Here is a 22,353-nt window from a genome sequence, read left to right as displayed (position 1 = left end):
TAATCCACATCCCATAAAATTCACACCTTTACAGTATACAATTCATTGGTTTTTAGTATGTTCAAAAGGTTGTGCAAACATCACCACTGTTTAATTCCAGAACATTTTTATCACCCCCAAAAGAAACCCTTACCCTTTTGCGGTCACTCCACACACTCCCGTTCCCCCTGCCCCTGGCAACCGCTACCTAGTCCTTGTCTCTGTGGATCTGCCTGTTCTGAACATCTCACGCAAATGGAATCATACAATATGCATCCTTTTGAGTCTGGCTTCTTGTTTTCGAGGTTCTTCAATGTAGCACTTTTTGTTCTTTTTATGGCTCAGTAATATTCTATTATGCTGATATACCACATTTTAAAAGACTTTTTTAAGCAAATTTAGATTTATAGAAAAATTGAGTGGAGAATCCAGAGTTCCCAGGTACCCTCTCACCAATACTACCGCTAGCTTCCCCTGTTATTAACGTCTCGCCTGGGTGTTAATAACATTTTGCTTCCCCATTCACAGTTGGTGGACATTTGGGTTGTTTCTACTTTTTAGCTATTATTAATAATGTGCTATGAACATTCATGTACATGTTCTTATGTTAATATGCATTCATTTCTCTTGGTCATATGTCTAGGAATAAAATTGTTGAGCCATAGAGTAACTTCATGTTTATCTCTTTGAGGGAATGCCAAACTGTTTTCCAAAATGGTTGTACCATTTTGCAGTGCATGAATGGTTCCGATTTCTCTATGTCCATCCCTGTTAACAGTTGTTACTGCCTATCTTTTTAATTATAGACATTCTAGTGAGTGTGAAATCGTATTTCATTGTGCTTTTTAATTTACATTTCCCTGGTGGCTAATGATGATGAGCGTGTTTTTATGTGCGCATTGGCCATTTATATATCTTCTTTGGAGAAATGTTCTTGATTTTCCTTTTACCTGGGAGTACTCACCAACAGAACTGCTTCTCTAACACATGGGACGTCTGTTGAAGAGCAGGAGCTCTGTCACCCTCTCTTTGTCACACTCCTAATACACAGGGTTAGTGCATTTTGGGGGGTTCGGTCAACACTTGCTGACCTCAACAACAAAGGTGGACTCTGGGAGGTGATAAAATGTGCTGGAATGAGTATCAGCTTCATGGATTGCTAAGAAAAAGTAGATTCATTATGAAAGTAATGTAGGATTTGGATGCAACCAGAAATTATTTCATTTTTGTCATCCACCCCATATTATCCACCAAAATATCCACCATTCATTCTAAAATCCTTTTATAGTGGTTACCATACAAGTAAACAGTGGAACAGGAAACAAGTATGGTGCAGAGGGAACAAACGAAGTTTAAACGGAAGTTAAGGTTATCATTGACCGTCCTTGTCCTGATGATCACAACAAAGAATAATCATGTTAATGTAAGACTTAAAACTCTACATGTATACACAAAATTCACACCTGGCAAGGCCCAGATCCTACTTAGGATTAGCCACTTGTCTTGCTGAGAAAGTTTAAGGCCTTAGGTCTTTGTGAAGAAGATGCAGACAAGAAGTAGAAAAAGGGAGTGAGGAAAAAGAGAGGAAGGAAAGAAACAAGGAAGGAAGAAAGAAAGCAAGAACAGTTGTTTTTTGTTTTATTTTTCAAGATTTTGTTTATTTATTTTTAGAGAGAGGGAAAGGGAAGGAGAAAGGGAGAGAAACATCAATGTGCGGTTGCTTCTTGCATGTCCCGCACTGGGGACCTGGCCAGCAACCCCCGCATGTGCCCTGACTGGGAATTGAACCAGTGACCCTTTGGTTCTCAGGCTGGCATTCAATCCACTGAGCCACACCAACCAGGGAAAGAACAGTTGTTCTTAATGCTGTTATGATTCTCAAATCTTTTGAGAATCATGAAGGCTATGGACTCATAATCCAGAAAAATACGCATATGCAAAATATTGCATTCCATTTCTGAGATTTCATGGGTCTCCTCTATCAGGCTTTGTGAATCCTAGTAACCTGTTTCCAGAGGCAGAGTCTGAAACACCACTTTTGTCAACTGCTTCTAATTTCATTGCTCATATATATACACATCACCTAAGCAGGTAGGACCTTGTGATCTTTTTATTTATTTGCATTTAACCAAAATCAAAGGGGCCCCTATAGGTTTTCTTGTTTGTTTTTGTTTTGTTTTTAGTTACCTAAAATTCCTAATGTCATCACTGAAACAGTTGCTTAGGCATTTGAATGGGACCCAATTCTGTATAAGAAGCTCTTTGTTTTTAGAAAAATCTGCATCATGACCTATAGTTCTCCGAACTTTCAGCAGAATAAACCTGTCAGCTGCATAAATATGAAGAGAGGAAATCCTGGAAATGAGGCCCCTGGATGACTCCAAAATTTGTAAAATGCAGAGACATAACCTGTTAACCACAAGGAAGACACTGCTCTCGGGTTAAAATGTTCCATCTCCTCTAGCCCCAAGTGGCCATCTCTCCTCAGCCCAAACTGGTCTTGGTGCGCACGCTCTACTTTTTTTTAAAAATAAATCATCTCATTAGAACCAACACCACTTTATTAAAATAGCAGGCAATTAGTGTCTTTGCGACAGATGCTTGGGGGCCCTTGAACATTAAATAACATGAGCCCATTTAATTTTAGGTTTGTTGTTCTAGATTCTGGAAAACTGCAATCCACCTCGGAAAGGAGTTATGGAAATGCCCCTTTGGCCGTTAGAATAAAGAGCTAAGAATGTTGCCTACACCTGATGCAGAAGGAAAAGGGAAATGAGTCTCAGGCTGCTGGGAAGGGCTGAGGAAGGCAAGCTTTGCACGCCCACCCCTTTCCAGCAGGGCGCAGTGGTACACGGAGCATGAAGCCCACCTGCCGCCAGGCAGGCTCCTCCTGGAACTTCTTAGAGGCAGTGACCACAAGCCTTCTGTCATTTGGCTGCTATCAATGCCTGTGCAGATTTAATTAAAAATTGCCACCAAAGAGCAAAAGCAAACATCCCCACAGTCCAGTTGGATGATGGCCCTACGTCTTCCTTTTCTCTACAAGTCAGTTTAGCAGACGTTGAAGTTGAATCTCTGGAGCTTACTATGGTGACTGCCATACAATTATTAGATGTCCAATAAATACTTGACTGAGAAATGGAGTGTATGATTTGTGCAAGGAATTATGTTTCCTGTGAGAGGAGCATCAGAAAGATGTGGTCAAGGTGAATTCAATGTCACCTTTCTCTTAGAGAGCTTATTATAGTTTAAGGAAAATACCATATGATAAATCCGGCCTACAGTACCGATGAAAAGGAAAGGAATGAAAGTATCCCAACAGGGAACTTTTTGAAGACTCTGTGCTAGAAACATTCCTTTTCCCAGGTGCTCCTCCTATATTTAGTTTGCAGTCAGTTTTCCCAAAGAGATTTTTTTACTCAGAAAGGAAAGGCCTAGTTGGATTACTGCTAGTACATCAAATGGCATTCCTGGGCCTCCCTTTAAGCTTGACTTACTACTTGGGGAGGACCATATCTCACCCCAGAGGAGGAAAAGACTCCGTGTCATTGTTTTACAAATCCAATCACTAAATCCTTTCTCCAGAGCAGAGGAAACAATTACACAGTTTAAACAAATAATTAGAAAATGTGAAAGAAAAAACAACTCCACCCTTGATTAAGGAGATAGGTAAAGAGCAAACAGTTGGGGTCACTTCATTTAAAAAAAATCCACATTTAGAAACTGAAATGTTGAAATCTGCATTTGAAAGATGTCACGATAGTTTGTCAGCATTCCAACTAAGTTAGTATTCCCTTGTCATCAGATACCATCCAGGCTATTGAAATTGGAGGCCTGGCCAGATGAACTATAATAACCTCACAACAACAACAGAGGATTGGTTCCTTTAAAAAAAGCTATTTCCCACATTCAGAGGCATTTGCTAGAAAACCCAGAAGGGCACCAACTAGGTTAGTGATTAATCAACACTGGTTGCCTTAATAGATAGAGGTTCTTTCACATGCAGCCAGATAGCCTACAGATGTGCTGTGCCTATCGCAAGCATCACTTTCACTTCAAAGTCCCGTGAAACCAGAGAGCTAGACAGCTCACCTGGTGGAGGCCTTTCTTATAATAACTTGAGCTACCTGGAGGAGAGTTGAGAGCTTAGAGTTGACACAGCTTCTCCCCAGGTCACCCAACTTGGGGGAAAAGAAGTAGGGAAGAGGGGACACTTTCTAACAGATTCTCGAGTCTGGCATACCAGGTTCAAATCTTCATACCACCACTTTATAACTGTACTCTTCTGCTGCTTGTTTTCGTCTTGAAACTTTGTGATTAGCATCTGTAAAATAGGTTGTTGTAAAGATTAAATAGACTAATGAATGTAAAGTGCCCAGCATTGAAACTGGCACACGTAATTCCTCAGTAAATGTTAAAAATGGTCATTTGTAGCTCCTAAAACAGATGTGTCACAAATTTGGGGTTCTTCATTTACAAGAAAACCCTTAATACGCTCTTACACCGAACTTAGGTTTATTTGAAACAACACTCTAGCATGTCATGTTATTCCACTTCACATAAATCAGGAGGAATGTTCGCTACAGGACAGTGACAAGAACACACATTGACGGCTGATGGGTTGACAATGAGGAAAGAGACGAGAAAACATGAAAGAGCAGACAAAGGCCACTAAAACACATTTAAGTACTTAAGTTCTCTGTGGCTCCTAGTGCAGCAATTAATGTTCTAGAAGCAGAGTCATTGCGATGGGGAAGCTGGCAGAAAACGATGTGTCTGATGAGGGCAGAAAAATGTCTGACGTATTTTAGAAGTATTTTCACGGAGTAGAAAAAACTAAACTTTTAGTGCTAACAGAGAAGATTTGGGTTCTGGGGAAACTTTCTGCATTCTTGGCAAGGCATTACGGTATTTTTCTAGTAGCTTGTAGTTGCTATCAGAGCGATTGCAGCATCAAAGCCCAGCCTCTAATAAAGGCTGTGCCCTATTTTGGGGACTGAAGGCCTTATGAACATATCTGGAAGGACATATTACATATACTTGTGGGCTTGGATAACACTCTGAAATTGGATTTAAAATATTTTTAGCTAATATTTATTGAGCATTGACTGTCTCAGGCAAGCACTTTACTCATTTTACCCTAATACCCGTGCTAGAAAGGGATATCATTATCTTCTAATTTATAGATGAGGAAACAGAGGCATACAAACATTAAGTAACTCATCCAAGGTCACACAACTTGTAAATGGATTTTAAACAGAGTAAGTATTCTTGCCCCTAACTCCTGACCATTGCACTGGTTGTAAAGTCTGCCTTCAAAGAATTGATTTTAATTGCAGTAGAGGAGTGTGAAAATTGAGAATGACCTGTTGACATAAGACAGAAATTATTTTTTCTTAATTTTTTTTTATTGTTCAAATACATTTGTCTCCATTTTACCACCACCAATTTCCCTTGCCCCACCCACCCCTACCTCCCACCTCCATCCTTCCCCACTTTGGCTTTGTCCATGGGCCGTTCATTCATGTTTCTTGGCTTGACCCTACCCCTTCTTTTCCCTGTTACCCCCCATTTCTCTTCCTTTAATGTTTGCGTAGCCCTAACAATTCTGATTAATTTTTATAAATTAGCATATACAGTCCATATGTAGATTATGCTGGCTATCGCTGATAACAAAATCAGTGAACCTTAGTGTAACTTCAATGAAATACAGAAAGTTGAACACATAAGGCTGTTTGGATGCAGATCAGCACCATAAGCTAGGAGCATGTGAACATCAAAGAAATGTTAAGGTCTTTGGCGTTGCCCACTTACTTGGGAACTAGTTCTTTCTTTACTTGCCAAGATGTTTTGTGTGCTGCCTGCATATCATGAATACTTTAGCAAACAAAGATCATTAGACTTAGTAAGTTAAACAAGAGCTTTTGCCTAGATACTGAAATGGCTCTCTGAAGCCTTCTTTCACCCTGAGAAAAGGAAACCTCACCCAGGATACAGCAGAGAATGTTCTGTGGTGGGTAATTGTGTGTTCCATCACTTCTCCCCACCAGAGACCAACCAGGCGAGTGAAATCAAGCTGAACGGCAATGAGTGGACTTAGTGTTTATCTTTGGGGCTGGGTTACTTATTTATGCTCATGCCTTTCTCCCATCTGTGCTTTGATGATGCCCCCAGTCAACGTAATGCTGCCAAATGGTCCATTACTGGTTTTCCCCTAATTATAATCCTCTTCTCCCCAAAGATGACTGCCATCCAGATCCTGGGTTCACTAAGTTTTATTGCACATTCAGTATTCTAGCCACTGATTTGGGCACCTGCCCAGTGCTTCCTGTGTGTTGTAATGTGTGAGAGCAAAGCCCTATAGGTCTGTCATACAGAGCAGACCCTCCGGTGGGCCGCACACCGTTGTTGGACGTATTTATCAACTGCCAGCGTACAAGAAATAAACTTGGAAACTTCTTTTACACACAAGCTCATAAACCAATGGCTGTAAGTCTGCAAATATGTGATCTTCTTTCTAATTGAGAAGGGTTTGTTGAAGAGACTGTCTGCATATAAAGAAAGGGGCCTAGTTAGGGAGATGCCACAAGGTATGGCGAAATGCTTGGCACTGGTAGCAGCTTGGACCCGTTCCACGTCATTCAGGGCAAGAGACGTGCTGAGCTCCCCAGAACCCAGATGGAGGGAGCTCCCAGGCTGTGGGTGAAGACACTGTGCCCTTTCCCTGACAGGTAAGGAGCCTGAGGGATAAATACCCTGATCTCTTTGTCTTCTTTGCCACTATAATTTGTTGTGTGGCATTGGGGTGTATTGTGGGGTTATTGACAAAAAGTTATGTGTTGAACAACACAGTATGTTCATTTGGATAACTCGGTTGAGTATTCTGCCACCTAAGCCTGTAGCAGCAATAAGCTACGTGAATGCAGGTTGTGGCTGAGTGAGGCCACACCTCAGGAACCTGGCTTCAGGGGTTTCATTCTCAGATGCAAAGTCTACAATGTTTGTGGCATTGCAGGAAGGTGATCACTATGTAAAGGTTTAAAGGAAGACCTTATACATCTAAAGGAAGAACAAACCTCTTACTTTACCACGTCTAAGGTTTCTGCTAAACCTAGGTTTGAATCCCAGCTGTACACTGACTAGCTTGCATTTATTCACGCAACACATATGTATCGAGCATGTACTGTGCGCTGACACTGTTGCTCCAAGCATTCCGGCTGGAGTGAAAATACAGATGAGATGACTGCTCTCATACCTGCCTTTGACATGGGGAGATGGCTGATACGCAGGCAGACAAACAGGGAAAGTTCAGATAGTGACAAGTAGAACAAGGCAAGGCTGAGCACACAGTGACTGGGAAGGGGCTGGAGAGTGTCTGGGAGATGACCTTTGAGCTAATCAGCCACATTCACATTCCTTCACACTTAGGGAGGGTTAGAGGAGGGAGGGGGCTGGCGCAGTGACTTTGGAAACAAAAAGTGGTAGCAGGTGAGGTCCGTATTGTTAGAGTGGTGGGAATCCATTGGTGGGGGGGTTTAAGAAGAGAGACATAGTCCTCGCTTCAGCAGCACACGTACTAAAAAAAGGAGACATAATTTAAGTCATATGTTTGGGATCCTTCTGGTGACTCCGGACTTGGATTATCAGCAGGTGAAATTGGAAGCAGGTACACTGAATTTACATGGCTTAGGAAGGAGGCCGTGAAAACAGAAAAGTACAGGGTGGGCAAAAGTAGGCTTACAGCTGAGCATATAGAAAATAATACAATAAATAATAATAATATAAGAATAAACTTGATGTTTCACATGCAACTGTAAACCTACTTTTGCCCCCCTGTATAGGGATACAATGTATAGGACAGAATATAAAGTGTCCCATTTTCCTGAGATTTAAAATGTTTTATTTTATTTGCTAACTCAAGTAAACCTTTAGAGAGAGGAATGAAATAGCCAATGTCTGATGGGTTCTTATTTGTTATTTTAGTTAAACATATATTTATACTTTATCTTAATTTAGAAACATTGACTTCGTTAATCATATTAATATAAAAATATTTATTCTGTCTTTCTCATCTCAAGAGTTACTTTTCAACTTACCTGCCCTTGCCAGAGCAAACCATCTTCACTTCCAACCAATTTGTTTGCTCTAAAGCAGTTTTGAATCCATGTCTGTTGCATATTTTCAAGACAAGCCCTGTGAGGGTAAGAGTTAAGTTACTGTAAAAAGAGACCCACCCAAACACAGACGTTAAAACTAAGTAGAAGTTTATTTGTCTCTTGCAGAACAGCACATAGGTATTTGGGTGGTCCTGGCTGGTCGGCAGCTGCATCATTGACGCAGAAGGAGGGGGGGAAAGGACCCCTCACTGAGGACACCGATGTGGGGCATATGTCATTTCCAATTGTATCTCAGGACATCTTGGTCACCTATTATTATGGAAGAAGGGGAGAATGGAGATGGACCCTGGAGGACACATTGCAGATCATCACAACATCCGTGTATAGTATGGGGACAGCCAGTTTTTCTCTTTTTCTCTAGATACACCTGAGTATCCTTCACTATCCAGAGCTACCCCATTCCTGAGTTCAGTGAGCAGGGGATGTGGGTTTTGTGATCTCTACAACTTAACCATTGGTCTTTAAAGGGCTGGAGGAGTCATACCACAGGAATAATTAAAAATCTCTTTTTCACTTTCTTGCCCCCCTTCACAAGAATCAGCCCTAGCAGTTGACCTCTCAAGGCGGACTGGCTTAGCACTGATTGAGGTCAGTTCAGACTGATGTGTCTTTTTCAAACGGGGACTTTGTTCAAAGAAGGTAATTATAAAGAGAACTCTATAATAAGAGACTTTGGAAAGACACTAATATAAAGGGATTTCTTTTCTGGGAGGTAATTGTGGAAGGAGGGTACCTCACCTTATATTTAGACATTGAATAGGACGGATGAGGTCACCTGCAGAGCAGTGCAGGAAGGGGAGTTAGTGGGTGGAAGGGTTTCTTTTGTGATGTAAGGACATGGTTTTTTTTCCTTTATAATACAGAGGAATAATTAATACTTAGCCTTTTCGGGTTGCTGTGAGAATCATAAAATATGTTCACTGTATAGCAGACTGTATTCATCACATAAATACTGCAGAGCACTAAGAGGTAAACATGCATGTCCTATATTTTTTTGCAAAAATCACTGTCAGTATTTGGCAGAAAGCTGTGTTTGTAATGACAGTATTTGCCTGGGATACAGTATGTGCTCAATAAATAATCGCTGTCATTACTATTATAACATGAGCGATGAGGCAAGTTTTCAAATAACAACTTTAAGGCATTTGGATGTCCACTTGCTACCTTGTCTGCATCGGTCCTATTTTGTCACAGATGCCTCCTTTGTAAGAACTATGCTGATATAATGGAGGGCTTTGGCGGAAGTTTAATAGATGTGTTTACTCTAAGCAAACCTGTTTGGGAGGAAAATGTCGACCATTGTCCCAGAGAATCCCCAATTCCATTTTCTCCCTTCGGCACTGTGGATCTCGCCTGCTTCTCCCTCCTGGCAGCACTGTGAAGTGCCTTGCATATTTAAATAGCTGGAATTCATGGAGTACACCAAGCCTTTGCCTCAAAGCCTCACATGCTTGCCATTAAATTTAGGAATGTGGGGTTTTGATGTAATTTCTTAGTTGCCCATTGTGATACAATCATTGTAGAAAGATTCTAAGTGTTTTATTCCAACATCGTCAAAGGATTAGCCTTGACTGTTGTGTAGGCATTTACTTCTATTTGACAATCTGGTATTTCTTTAAATGCTTTGTGTCCATTCATGAGGGCGCTGGTTCCATTTGAAATGCTGCAGTCACCAGGGAGAAGCTCCTGTGCTCTTCCCTGATTGGCTTGCCTTCCCTCTGCCTCCTGTTGCTATGGTGCCCAGCAGAGTAACTTCCTTGCCCTGCACATGTAGGAGGCTCGGTCTCCATGGCTACCCCACTCTGAGACTGTACTCCACCGAGCAATGAGCTGCACACACTGTATTTCTGCACAAGACATACCCCAGCCTGGGTGGGAGGCTGTTTGCAGAGGCAGTGTTTGCCATGAAAGTCTACGGAGCTTACCTTCTAAGTAAGTAGTATTAGTCACAGTAAGTAAATAATTATGTTGGATCAGAGAGGGTATGCTCTTTGTGTGCGTGTGTGTGCAGAGTTAGCTGTGGTAGGCGAAAACTGTAGCTTAAAATCAAATTTTCACCTCTGCCTTTGAGATAGCCTGAATGCAGAGTCGCTAACTAAACTCTTAAAGAGACACACATATATTGTTGTCAATATCCCCTGTCATAGGTGAGTCTGTGCACTTTGAAACCGAAAGAAAAAAAGAATGACCACGGGTGCTTATATTTTAGAATGCTCTTCTAACCCAGAGTAGCGCATGCTGCATTTGTAAATGCAAAGCCCGGCCTTAGCCACTGGTGTGCTATGGGAATAGATGAGCACAGCCCCAATTAATGCTAATTGGCGCTGCCCGTAGTTTGCAGTGGGCCCCTGTGTAGGCCAAGACATGACGTATTTATTATCAGGAGAGAGCCTGTCCATGTGATCATGTCCGCCGTCCACAGAAAGATGAGCTGCATGCACTGTGTGTGGAAATTATTCAGAGCACATCTCTCCGGCCAGTTTTAATTTCCTTCTCTCGTGTGGCATCCAGTAGAAATTCTGAAACTCTGCATGTCCACGGAACTGGAACGTGGAAGAGTACTCCTTTTATTAACTGATTTGATCTGACACTTCCTCTTTACTGTACATTCCAAGAGCGTAAGAGGCTGGGTTTGCAATGTTGTAAAATACATGAGTCATCTTAAAGGGATGTTCATCTGCTGAGCAAATGATGAATGCCTGTGGTATTACAACTAATTAGTAGAAACAAAAGGAAGATTATACATATGGTAATCTCAGTTCCAGTTCAATGACTTTAAAACTGTAAAACTTAGATTTTGAGCTGGTCCACAGTAGAGAACTGGCATCTAGCAGCTCTAAACAAAAAACAGACCATGTACTGGATTGGCATAATAGCGATTCATTTGGATCATGTAAAAGGGTAAGCACAGAATATTATACCAGGTTGTAAATTTATTTTCTGTACTCATGGCCATTCAGGCAAAGGGCAACCAGTATAATGTCATGTTTTCCAACTGTTAGTCATGACTCAATTTTAATTGCCTGCAGTGGTGGAAAGGTACCACCCTTTGAGAATGTGAATGTACCAGTGACTGCTCTGGCTCCGACTGTGTCCTTGGGGTCAAATTTAGGTCATAGCCTTGCCTTTATATTTTATAAATACAATTTCCATCCAGCAGACGATCAAGGATCCATGAGAAACTCTGTAGAGATCATGGTTTTGGAGACCTGGGAACAATGCTGATGACAACCCGACGTTTTTCACCTTATTTGTAGTACAAGGCCCCACTTTCCTTCCTCGGTGTGTCTGTCTGTGAAAACCAGTATAGAATGGCACTTTTTTCCAACTTTAAGATACCCAAACTCCTCTCTAAAACTGTTTCCTCATCTGTATAGTGGAATAATAATAGGGCCTGTGATGTAAGGCTGCTTTGAAAATCAATGACTTAACCAATGGCACATGGCATTCAATATGTGTTAGCTGCTATTATATTATGATTACCATACCTATTATGATCATTTTTGCAATGCCATGTAGTCCAGAGAGACTGGCACTAATAGCATGCATAGTTTTTTGGTTTGACTCCATTCAGCCTATCAAATTTCCCATTAAATGCTTACTAAGAACCTAACTCTGTGCGTGGCATTCTGATGATAGTGATGGCACTTGATGTACATGAAAATGTAGCCAACAAAATGTGAGGTACACAATTGGTTTTCTCTTTTGAAATGTGTGGCTGTATGATTTTGCTAAACCTCTATACACTTATATAATGAAATGTTTGCCAATTAATTTTGCTGCCAGTAACACAATAGATATGTAGGACACCGCAACAGATATATGCCATAAAAGGGGCTAGGTCACATAGCATAAGTCAGTTAATATTTATAACAAAATTAAAATGTGACAATTAAAAATCTAGCTTCACATTTTAAGCTCACTTTCTTTCCTGAAAGGATTTCCGTTCAGAGGTCAGTAATGACATTTTGAAATGAGAGCAGTTTCATTAAGTTGAAAGTTTAGGGGATGATGGGAGAGGAAGAGATGGGAAATGATTGATTAATCTGTATAAAAAGAGGCCCCATGCTGGGATTTTTCCTTTTGCACTAATTCTCCGTGACATCTGAGCCGAGAAAAATACAAAACCAATGCCACATGTGCAGAGCCTGCCGGTGCTGACTTTCAAACACATGAGGAGTTGACCCAGATTATATTTTGCAGCTTCATTTTAATTTCAATACCATTTTCCATTTCTTCTTTCTGGCATATTCTCTTCCTTCCATCTGTTTGCCCCAGAAAGACCGTGGCATGTGCAGCAAGGGCCGTACCAACTCACTTGAAAGGAAACAGGGGAGGACATTTGTAGGATGTGATTTAAAACACGACCTCTAGAGGCCAGGAACTTGCAATCGGTGTATGCCCATACATGCTACATATATTTTGCTAAACACGATTTCAAATCCAGTATCACTCAGATAACCTACCCAGAATAAAATAAGCCTTGTTTCAAGGCAAAAATTAAGTTCTTAGCGACACCCCCACTGCCATGGTGACCTTTTACCCATACTCTAGTGGTCTGTGGCCAAAATAATGCCCCACTTCCTTCCCGTTGTTGTTGTCATACAGGTGCATGGTCTGACGGTGCATGAGTTGTTGTGTTTATGAGGTACTGAGTGCCGCTGTCATGAGTTGTGGGTCATATCCTTTTGAGCTCTCAGTTCACAGTTCTGTTTGTCAAGTTCTTTTTCAACAGAGGGCATTCGTGGCAGTTCCAGAGGGAAGGATGCCCCTCGTCTTGTGTGGCGGCAGCATTATTCAGAGAAACTGGATCTTCCTGAGTCTTTGGCTTCTTGTCCTCACCCCTGCGGCTGAGATAGGCGGGCTGTGCGGACCTCTGCCAGGAGGATCTGATTTCTGCCGGCACTACGGGCGGGCCTGGCTGTTCTCGAAAGGCTAGGCCTGAACCTGATACAGGGCGACTGCCTGACATCCAATGCTTTTCCCCCGTTGGGTGGTGGGAGAAGCGAGGGATCTAAGCCGCAGGCTCAGAAGCGCTAGTGCATGCAGAGCAGGGTCCGGGGTCTGCAGGCGGTGCTGTCTGCTGGAGTCCCGCCGAGCCCAGCTTACCAGGGGCAACAAAGGGGTTCGTCCGTGCTAGGCTGGGGCATTTTTGAGTTTTGGATGGGATTCTCCAGTTTAGCATTTCCACCCTTCCTTGTCTCTTTAGTCCCAGAGATCAATTAACAGAACTGAACCCAGTAATAATACTCGTTTGTTGTTTTCAACAAATATTTATGATGTGCCTGGCAGCTACACACCAGGACACAATAGTAAAACAGGGGCTCCCTGTTACCTGTGTGACATGTTTCTGGGGGGAGTACAGGGTCCCATGGGTGCACAGTGAAGGGCCAGGGAACCCAGCCTTTGGGGGACTGGGAAGCTGTCCAGAGGAAGTAATTCTGTGTTAACCCTTAAAATGGGTAAAACCAGGTCTTTGAGTGAAAAGTCCCTTGAGGATCTGAACATTGCATGCCATTCCTGTTAACTTAAATGCCACGCACTTAGACGTCTTTTAAAAAATTCTTTTGTTATGGTTACCATGTTATATTTAACAACTATCTTTTAGATGACCTTTCTCTACTAGAATGTCAGGCTCTCTAGGACGTGGATCATGTGTTTATTTGCTCCTCTCTTTCTTTCTCATTTTATTATCTTTTGTTTTAAATTCATTTTTGATACTTCCCTTATTTCTTTTTAAACATGTATCTAATGTGATGCAGAAAAAGTCTATATGATGTATATGCACACCACACAATATAATAAAGCGAACACTGCGATCGCCCATTTCACCTCAAGTATCACCAGCCCAACCCCCGCCCCCCCGCCCCCACCAAAGCTGCCTGTGGGCTTCCCCAGTTCCTATTCTCTGTCTCCCCCAAGAGGTAACACTACATTGAAACATCTGTTTTATCATTTCTTTGCACTTAAACATAATTTTACAACCTTAGGAATGTGTTGCTAAAAATATGTTGGCATGCAATGCACAGTTTAAACAAGGAGCTGTGTTTTCTCTGCCTTTGTGTTTTCCATAGTTAGCACCATGCCTAAAACTTAGCAGGTGCCCGCTAGACCTGCTAAGGGAGGGAATGGCTGGGCCCCAGAGCCCAGGAGACATTTTGGTGATTCTGCCTGCTCAGGGAGATTGGAATTCAGTGGGTTTGTTCATTTGGAGCCTTGTTACTTTTGTCTCTTTGGGGTGCTTTTTGTAGGCTACCGAAATTAGCCACACACTCTTTGTTTGGAGAGATTTCCAAGCTACCATTTCCTACTTCTCCCCTGCATTTTGCCACCACACAAACCCTCCGGCTGTCCTAAAGAGAGTGGCCTTCATATTTTTATAATGGCCTGCTTTGCTTTTCCATTCTTCTTTGGTTTTTTCGTAGAACACTGGAGGGCGGAGAGAATAGAGAACATTGAGTACACTTCAATTTAAAAGTTAACTTGTGTGGGGGGTGGGGCAGAGTAGCTGGACAAGCAGAGGGTTGGCCTGGGACCGACTGCTCTGTGCCAGATGTCGCTTTGAGATGAGATCCTGGGGAAGCCTCCCTTAAGCAAATCCATGGAAATTCAGAGCAAGATTTGTGTAGAGAGCATAATTGAATCATGGGTGTGCCCCATTCTTTTTAAGTGCTACAAAGCACACAAGGATTAGTAGAGAACTTTTTTAGAGGGACATTCAGAAACATTGTGTTCAGAACTTGGAGAATTCAGTTTTCAACTGATAAACAATGTCATGAGGTGAAATGCAGGAGCTTGCTGCTGGAAGCCCCGCTGGTTTGCAGAACTCCCTGTCTCTCTCAACAAGTACTCAGCTCCGGAATGCCACAGCGGGCGTGTAGCAGCCCAGGTGAAGTCACCTCCCTGGGCTGGCACTAGGTTCCCCGAGCCTTGAACAGGTGTCCCCAGGGCAGGAGGGCGGGAGCTGTTCCACCTGCCTTGCACCTGTTTTCTTGCAAGCCCATCTCCTGATCCAGAATTCTCTCTTGTGCTGCCAGGCTTTCTCCTGGAAATGCTTTCCTGTGACTTCATGATTCCCTTTCCTCCCCAATGCTCATGTTAGTTCCTTGAACACATGCCTGAATTAAAACAAACCCCACGAGGCCTTCCATTTCTCCACTTGCTTTTGTTTGGACGCTCTGTACAGATGCCAGAAATGGCCTGAATTTACCCCAGTTTATTTGTTCTATTTTATTGACATTTGTGCTTGCAAATAAAAAATATTTGCATTAAAGATTGATTGCACAGTGGTAAATCTAGTGTGGATCTCAACCCATTCTGATTCGATTATTCAATTTTTCACACAGTCCTCAGGCAATATGAGAGAGCTTTTTTTCCTTTCATTTCATGGAGATAATTTCTGTTTTGTTTTTCCGCTCTTTGTATGGAAAACATATCTTCACTCGCTGTTCCTTTATGTCATTAGCACTGCAGTCAAGAGTATAACGTAAGATGTGGCGTTTCTTCGTGTTGAATTTACTTCATGCTTTTACTGTTTTAAAACCTTTAGTGACCTGGGGTTTTCAGTGACTTTGAACCTGTGCAGTGAATTGTGTAGATCTAAGAGCTCTGTGGCAGGGGGCTCCATGGCCTGGGCTTCCCCTTGTGGTACAGGCCTCCCTCCCCCGAACTGTATTAGTCGCCTGTCTCTCCTGCCAGCCTCCGGTCCCTCCTCTGGGCATTGCTGCCTCAGTGTCTCCACAGAGCATCTGTTCCTGTTACCCCCCTGTTCCAATGTTGTCATGGCCCCCTCTTGCCTTCACTGTAAATGCCCTTAGCACAGAGTTCCGTGTTTCCGTGTAGCTGTGTTAGCATAGTGTCCACATTCTTCAGCTCTCTGGGTACGACTCACTTTTTTGGCTGCATTTTCTCATCTCGTCACTAAACAAGGGATTCAGTAGATTCTAAACATTCCCTGTGGGGTTCTTTCCCTCCACATTTCAGTGCACGGCTTCCCTTCCCCCTAACGTCCACTCCCTTCCGCACCCCCAGCACTTGGCCATATTCTGCCTGGTGCTCAGGGCCCGTCTCAGGCGGCATCAGCCCATGCCATATCCCCTGCCCTCTTCCCCTCACCCTCGCGGAGAGTATTTCTTCCTATTCTGTGATCCCTTAGTGTCCTGCCCTGTATACTGGTTGTTTGTGCAGCTCATTTCCTTGTAGGAGCCTTGAACACCAGAACTATACCTCTCCACGGCCCTGCCCCCACGCAGTGCCTTAGTGCATGCAGGGTTCAACACATCTTTGAAATGGGCTCAATTGAGTATCATGAATATCATCATGGTTTATAATTCTTAGATCTTTGTGAATTCTGATCATGAGGCACCAAGCAGAGTGGGCGGAGAAGAAAGCAGGCTCTCAAGTTAGACAAGCCAGCTCTGCTGGTTACTAGTTCTGGGATTCGAGCTCATCTCCTCTCTGCTCAGAACCTCCGCTTCCACGTTTATACCCTGTATGTCTCAGAGAGGAAAGATTAAAGGACACAGCAGATGGAGAGCTCTGGACAGATTTGGTTTTTAGTCCACAGGGGCTGGTAACATGAGTCTCTGACCCTGTCATTCGTTGTATTAGTTGTGCCTTCAAGGCTTGTGTGGTATGCAGTCTGCCGTCAACACCGTGCCTTCCATGTTTTCATTCATGTCATTAATAAAGCATGTTAAGCAGGATCAGGACAAGGACAGAGCCAGGTGACATGTTATCAGAGATTTCCCTCGAGGTTGACAGGCAATCCATTAAATCCATTAGTCCTAATCCTTCGGGGACTGAACTGTGCTGTCGAGTGCGGTGCTGTCATCGAGTGCACATGCCAACCTTGTTCGTGTGACTCTCATAAGTGTTTTGACCGAGTGCCCACTGAATTCCACACGTGCCATGTGTGTGGCAGCCACAAGTCTAACTCCGTCAGAAAAGGAAGTGCAAATTGTTTTTCTTATCTGGCCATGAGTGAACTCTTGCTGAGCTTCCCTGCCACATTAAGGGAGCTTTTCTACAATTTTACGGGACAAGAACACCAAAGTAGTGATCTTCAGAATTTATCATTTTCTCTTCTTTGAGAACCTGTACTTTTTTGTCAACTTCCAACCTGCTACCTCCTTCCTTTGTGATTTCTCAAAAATTAGCGGTGCTCTTTCCACAAGCCTATCTGAAATTTCTTTCAGTACCCTTTCTCTCCTCATTCAATTAATATTCTTCTCAGTCTGCTGTATGCCAGGCACTGGGCTTGGCTTTGGGAATACAGTGATAAACGAGACAGAAGGTCTTTCCAGGGTTTTGCATGTTCAGTTTTAGTCTGAAAATGAGTTTTAAGAAACTTGGGAGTATGGGGTGGAGGTGCGAGCAGAGGGAATATTTATCCTGATTGCCAGCAGCAGCAGCCTGTCAACCAACCTAAAGGGAGAGACAGAGGAAGGCGGGTGCGTAGAGAGCATTTCTGGGAACCATTGCTGAATGCCAAGAGCAGAGGGGCCTTTAATGCTTTGAAATCTTTTAAGGGGACAACACCTACTGTGCGCGCGCTAAATGCTGCATTAGACACTAGATACAATGTCCCTGAAGGAGCTGACAGTGTCCTTGGACATGGCAAACAGACCTTGCAGTGCAATGTAATAAATGCTTGTTATATTGTGGGTGAGTGAGAGCGTATAGGAGGGGCACCTCATTCCCTTCCTGAAGGAATTAAAGGTGGAAGCCAACCTGTGACCTGAAGGACAGCTAGCAGCTAGCGTGGCCCAGAGGGACAGGACAATAATCCAGGTAGAGGGAACAGCGTGTGTGAAAACTGAGCATCTGGAGAGCAGTGCGCGGCCTTCAGGAAGCGCGGTGGTTCTGCGGGCTGGGGCGCGCAGGAGGAGGCAGGAGAGATTACAAAGGGCTTGTAAACGATGCCAGGGAGTTCGGGCTTTATCGTAAAGACACGGGCTGCCGTTAAAGGGTGTCAGTGGGGGAATCATCTAGTGAGGTTTATGCTCTGGAGCAGAGTGGAAGGCGGAGTGCACAGAGCCACACCGAGCAGCTGGGACAGAGTGTGTGGCCGTTTCATAATTCTAGGGGGCGTTGCGGGTGAGGACGAAGGCCTGGGGCGGAGCGTTCAGGAGGCGCGGGAGCAGCCAGATCGCGGAGCTCCTAAACAGACAGATTGGAGCCGGTGGCTGTGATTTATAGTTAAACGTTTAAAACCAGAGCTATTTATTATAGTGGTTCTCAAACTTCAGTGTGCGTGAAAGATCCCCTGAGCAATTTGTAAAAAATGTGGCTTATGGGAATGACCCAAGAAATTTCGGTCAGCAGGTCTTGGGGTATGAGCCAGGAATCTGTACTTTCAGCAAAGAATTCAGGTGACACTTGTTTTCTGGTCCTCAGAAAAAACACCATGAAGAGCCCCTTCTGTTAGATGTTTTAAAATAGCAATACTTCTAGGGGTATTCACAGTATGGTAACTTTTCATTTAAGAGTAAAGATTCAATCTTTTTTAAAAATTGTTTTCAAAATTGTTGTTCAAGAACAATTGTCTCCATTTCCCCTCATCACTCTCCCCGCCACCGCCCCACCCATCCCCACCTCCCACCCTCCATCCTACCTGCCTTTGGCTTTGTCCATGTGTCCTTTATACAGGTTCCAGGATGACCTCTCCCCTCTTTCCCTGTTATCCCCTCCCCCCGCCCCTTTGGTTACTATCCGTTTGTTCTTTATTTCAATATCTCTGTTGAAGGTAGGTGAATACCTCAGCCTCAAGGGTCCCTGTGCCAAAAAAAGAGCATCTCCTTGCTAGTGCGGTCAATGTTCACAAATTACTTGTGTTCACTAAGTGACGCTCCATAGAACAGAGCGGTGACAATCTTGGGAAGGCCCCTGCTGCAGACGACTTGCAAATGAATTTTCAAAGGTTTCAGCAGCACCCCTGCCAAAGCATGTTCTTATGGGAAACCCAGAATTTCCCAGCTGTTGAAGTTCCATGCAGGTGTATGTTATTAATGTCTAAGGCATATTTTAATCCATTTATTGGTGTGAGAGTTCTGAAGCCTAAATGGCGGCCCTTCACATCCCAGCTACACTGTTTACGAGCTGTGCAACCTTGAGCAAGGGACCTGTTCCCTCCTTCTCTCCTCTGTAAGATGGGAATAAAATTGCACTTCTCTCCTGCATTTGATGTGAGGATGCAGTGAGAATACATGTAAAACACATTGAAAGTGTGTGAATATAATAGGCCATTTCTGACCAATACTGAGAGAAGCCAGGTAACCCGTAATAAGTTTATCACTGGTATTAAGAGTTTAGTCAGGCACTTTTTACGTACACAGTATTGAAAAAAAAAAACCCACAGACAGTTTGTGGTGCCCACATGCAAGAATTCTTAGAGAAACTTAGTGTTTACCAACACATACCAAACATATGGGTAAGTGGGCCAAGGACGATGATGGATATTTATTGCGCACTTACACCAGTACCCATCATGTCATTTAGTCCTTACAGTGGCCCCATGCGACAGGCACTCTTTTGATCTCTTTTTACAGTGAGGAAATTGAGGCTAAAGAGGTAACGCGCTTGCCAGAGTCGCACTGTCATTAAATGAAAAATCGGACATTTGAACTCAGAACCCTCCAAGGCAGGACTTTGCTTTTTGACCACAACTTCAAATACAGATTGTCAGTTAGAGGAAGCATGGTTAGCAACCCTCAGTATTATGCCAAGTAAATGAAGAAATGGACTCATTTTGAATGTGAAACATGTAACAAGGACCCCCACGATGTGCATGGTGGTGGGTAGCTTTATTTTAATTCGCAGTCAAGCCTACGCTGTTTCTCAGCGGCAGCTGTTCAGGGAGCTGCTAGATGAGGGGTCTCTATCAGAGAGGGTCTCAGAGCAGAGGTTCTCAGACCTTAGATCCTGACGGTGTGTTAAAACCCGGAGTACTGAGCCCCGCCCTGGCCTCGGAGTTGCTGACCCTGTAGGTCCGGGTGGGATCTGAGAACCTGAATGTCTAATGGGTTCCCAGGTGGGACCAATGATGCTCACTTAGGGCCACCCTTAGCCAACGACTGTCTTAGAGGAATGAGAAGATGGCGGGTGAGTTTAGGAGCAGTGGATGGTTTAAAACCTACCCTGTAATTGCCTGACCTGCTCCACAGACCTACTTATTTAAGTTCACAGGATGTTCTGAAGCACCAAACATCAGATCTGATGCCTAGATGCTTAGGTGCTAATCCAGAGATAGAAATACTGACTTTGGCTTTCACTTTTCTCAAGCAGGGCACTTTCTCTCTAACACAGACTTTTACACAGTTGCGTCCCCTTCTCTGAAACAGCAGGGCCTGTTTTAAAACTCAGGTATTTCCCTTACTTGTGACTGCACTGCAGAGTGTGGCCTTATAACCAGGTGCTTAACCAAGTTCTGGGCTGCGTGAAGCACTGGCGCACATTCACAAGGATGCAGCCACTTGTCCCCTATCCTTCCCGCCCTAGGACAGGGTTTTTTTGTCCCCCTCAGCATAATTTGGTAAGTCTGGGTCAGCTGGTCTCATTGCCAAAGCTACGGGGAAAGGCCATGAGTGACCCAAGCCAAACCCAAAGGACATCAGGTTCTTCCTAATCTTTTAGGGCTACTCTGGGCCAGAACAACACTGGTACCAAGGGTCACGGTAGGCATGTTGGATCCTAAACCTGAGATGGGTTAACGCAGAGATGCTGGTTTTGCCTTTAACACTGATTGTCCGTCACAATGACAGGGAAAGGAGTGTGAGGACAGGTGAACCACAGAGCACTTCTTTTTCCCTTCAGAAAACATTATATAAAAGTGGACTTCCTCTTTTCATTTTTTTTTCCTTAAGGACACTTGTGCCTCTGGAAATGCAAATAGATGTTTATCAGAATGGAAAATCTAGCTACATGAGTAACTACAAGAAACCCAATTTATTTTCTCACTATCAGGAGAATGAAGGAATAAATTATGGTATAAGTCCTACAAATGAAATATTATATAGCAGTCAGATGGATGCACCGCAGTTATGTGGAGAATTTTCGCAATGTTATTTTGAGTGGAAATCATCCCCAAAGATTTTATGCATATCATGATAACCTGTTCTTTTTTAAAAAGCAGAAAGCAAATCCACTTTCTAGGAATACATATAGATGTGGCCATTCTTTGTAAAACAGAAAGCAGGAGAATGGTGAACAGGAGGAGGAGGCAGGTGTAAGTTAGCGTCAGTGCTCCGGCTTTGTGACGAGTGGCGAAAGGATGTCAGATGCGAGAAGTGGAGCGTGGCCGAGTGCTGGCAGGGTCCAGGGATGGAACTCGGCTGGCCGACGGCTAAGTGGAGTGAAGGTGAAGGTCAATGCTGCTGCTGAGGACGTCGCGGGAGTGAGCAGCTGGGGACCCCCTTGAGTGTAGGTTGTGGACCGTGACACCTGGTGCGGCTGCCAAGGGTGGGAAGGAGCCTGTGTGTGGACAGCAGATGTGCACGCTGTGCCCTGGAGGCTGTCACATGGTGGTGACGGGGACGGAGAGAGGCAGTCAAGGCTGTTAGGCCTCAGAGACTATTTACAAAGCTGTACTTAGGGACAGAAGTGAGAGTTTTAAAAACGGTGTTTTAGAGCCCTCGTTGCATGTCTCTGCGGTGAGTTGTAAATTATGTCATCTTTTTCCTCACAAGTGGGTGTTTTGTTCCATTTGTGGTCTCGAACTGCTTGCAGACAGCACCACGTCACTGAGGAAAATGGAATAAGAGGTGACTTCCAAGGAGGCCCATCCTTTCCTTCTCCCTTACGATCTGTACTTAAAGTCACAGACGGATCCTAGCTGTGCCCTGACTTTTAGATGTTGGCGGCATCTCAGTCTCCACTTCTCTCTGCCACCCCCATCACCTCCTCCCTCCTATTAACACCCTCACAGTGACACCCTTGCTTTGAACCCCCCATTGCGCCTCGACTGCTGCTCTTCCCTGATTTACGTTTTCTTGCCTGACAAAGTGAGGTCAGGCACCTCATTTTGGTAAACACTGGATAAACACTTCTCTTTAAATAGAAGCAGTAGGCTCTCCAGCTAGCTTTTTAAAGGGGCCAAAATTCAGTTTAGTACAGGATATTCAGCAAGAAATCAAGGAGAAAGAACGTGTGAGAGTCTGGAGAATTCTTCAGGGTGTTTTGCCTTGCGCTATTACCAGGG

The 22,353-nt window shown here is 43.7% G+C and overlaps 1 protein-coding gene across 7 annotated transcripts in view; it reads left to right on the top strand.

The window, feature by feature from the left end:
- SYBU (syntabulin) overlaps positions 1-22,353 on the top strand; it is a 71,150-nt gene that overhangs the window by 28,514 nt on the left and 20,283 nt on the right. Inside the window, exon 1 of one of the 7 annotated variants that reach the window (XM_054590411.1) lies at positions 9,908-10,088. The exons of the other annotated variants lie outside the window; for them this stretch is intronic. Within the exon in view, the coding sequence (XP_054446386.1) occupies positions 10,061-10,088 (28 nt within the window). The 5' untranslated portion in view covers positions 9,908-10,060. Of the gene's footprint in view, positions 1-9,907; positions 10,089-22,353 lie in introns of those variants that run through there. 7 annotated transcript variants of the gene reach the window in all.

This window comes from Pteronotus mesoamericanus, unplaced genomic scaffold (assembly GCF_021234165.1).
Source record: "Pteronotus mesoamericanus isolate MK-2021 breed Mesoamerican mustached bat unplaced genomic scaffold, CSHL_Meso_final scaffold_174, whole genome shotgun sequence".
Taxonomy (NCBI): Eukaryota; Metazoa; Chordata; class Mammalia; order Chiroptera; family Mormoopidae; genus Pteronotus; species Pteronotus mesoamericanus.
This window is presented reverse-complemented; position numbering and strand designations above follow the sequence as displayed.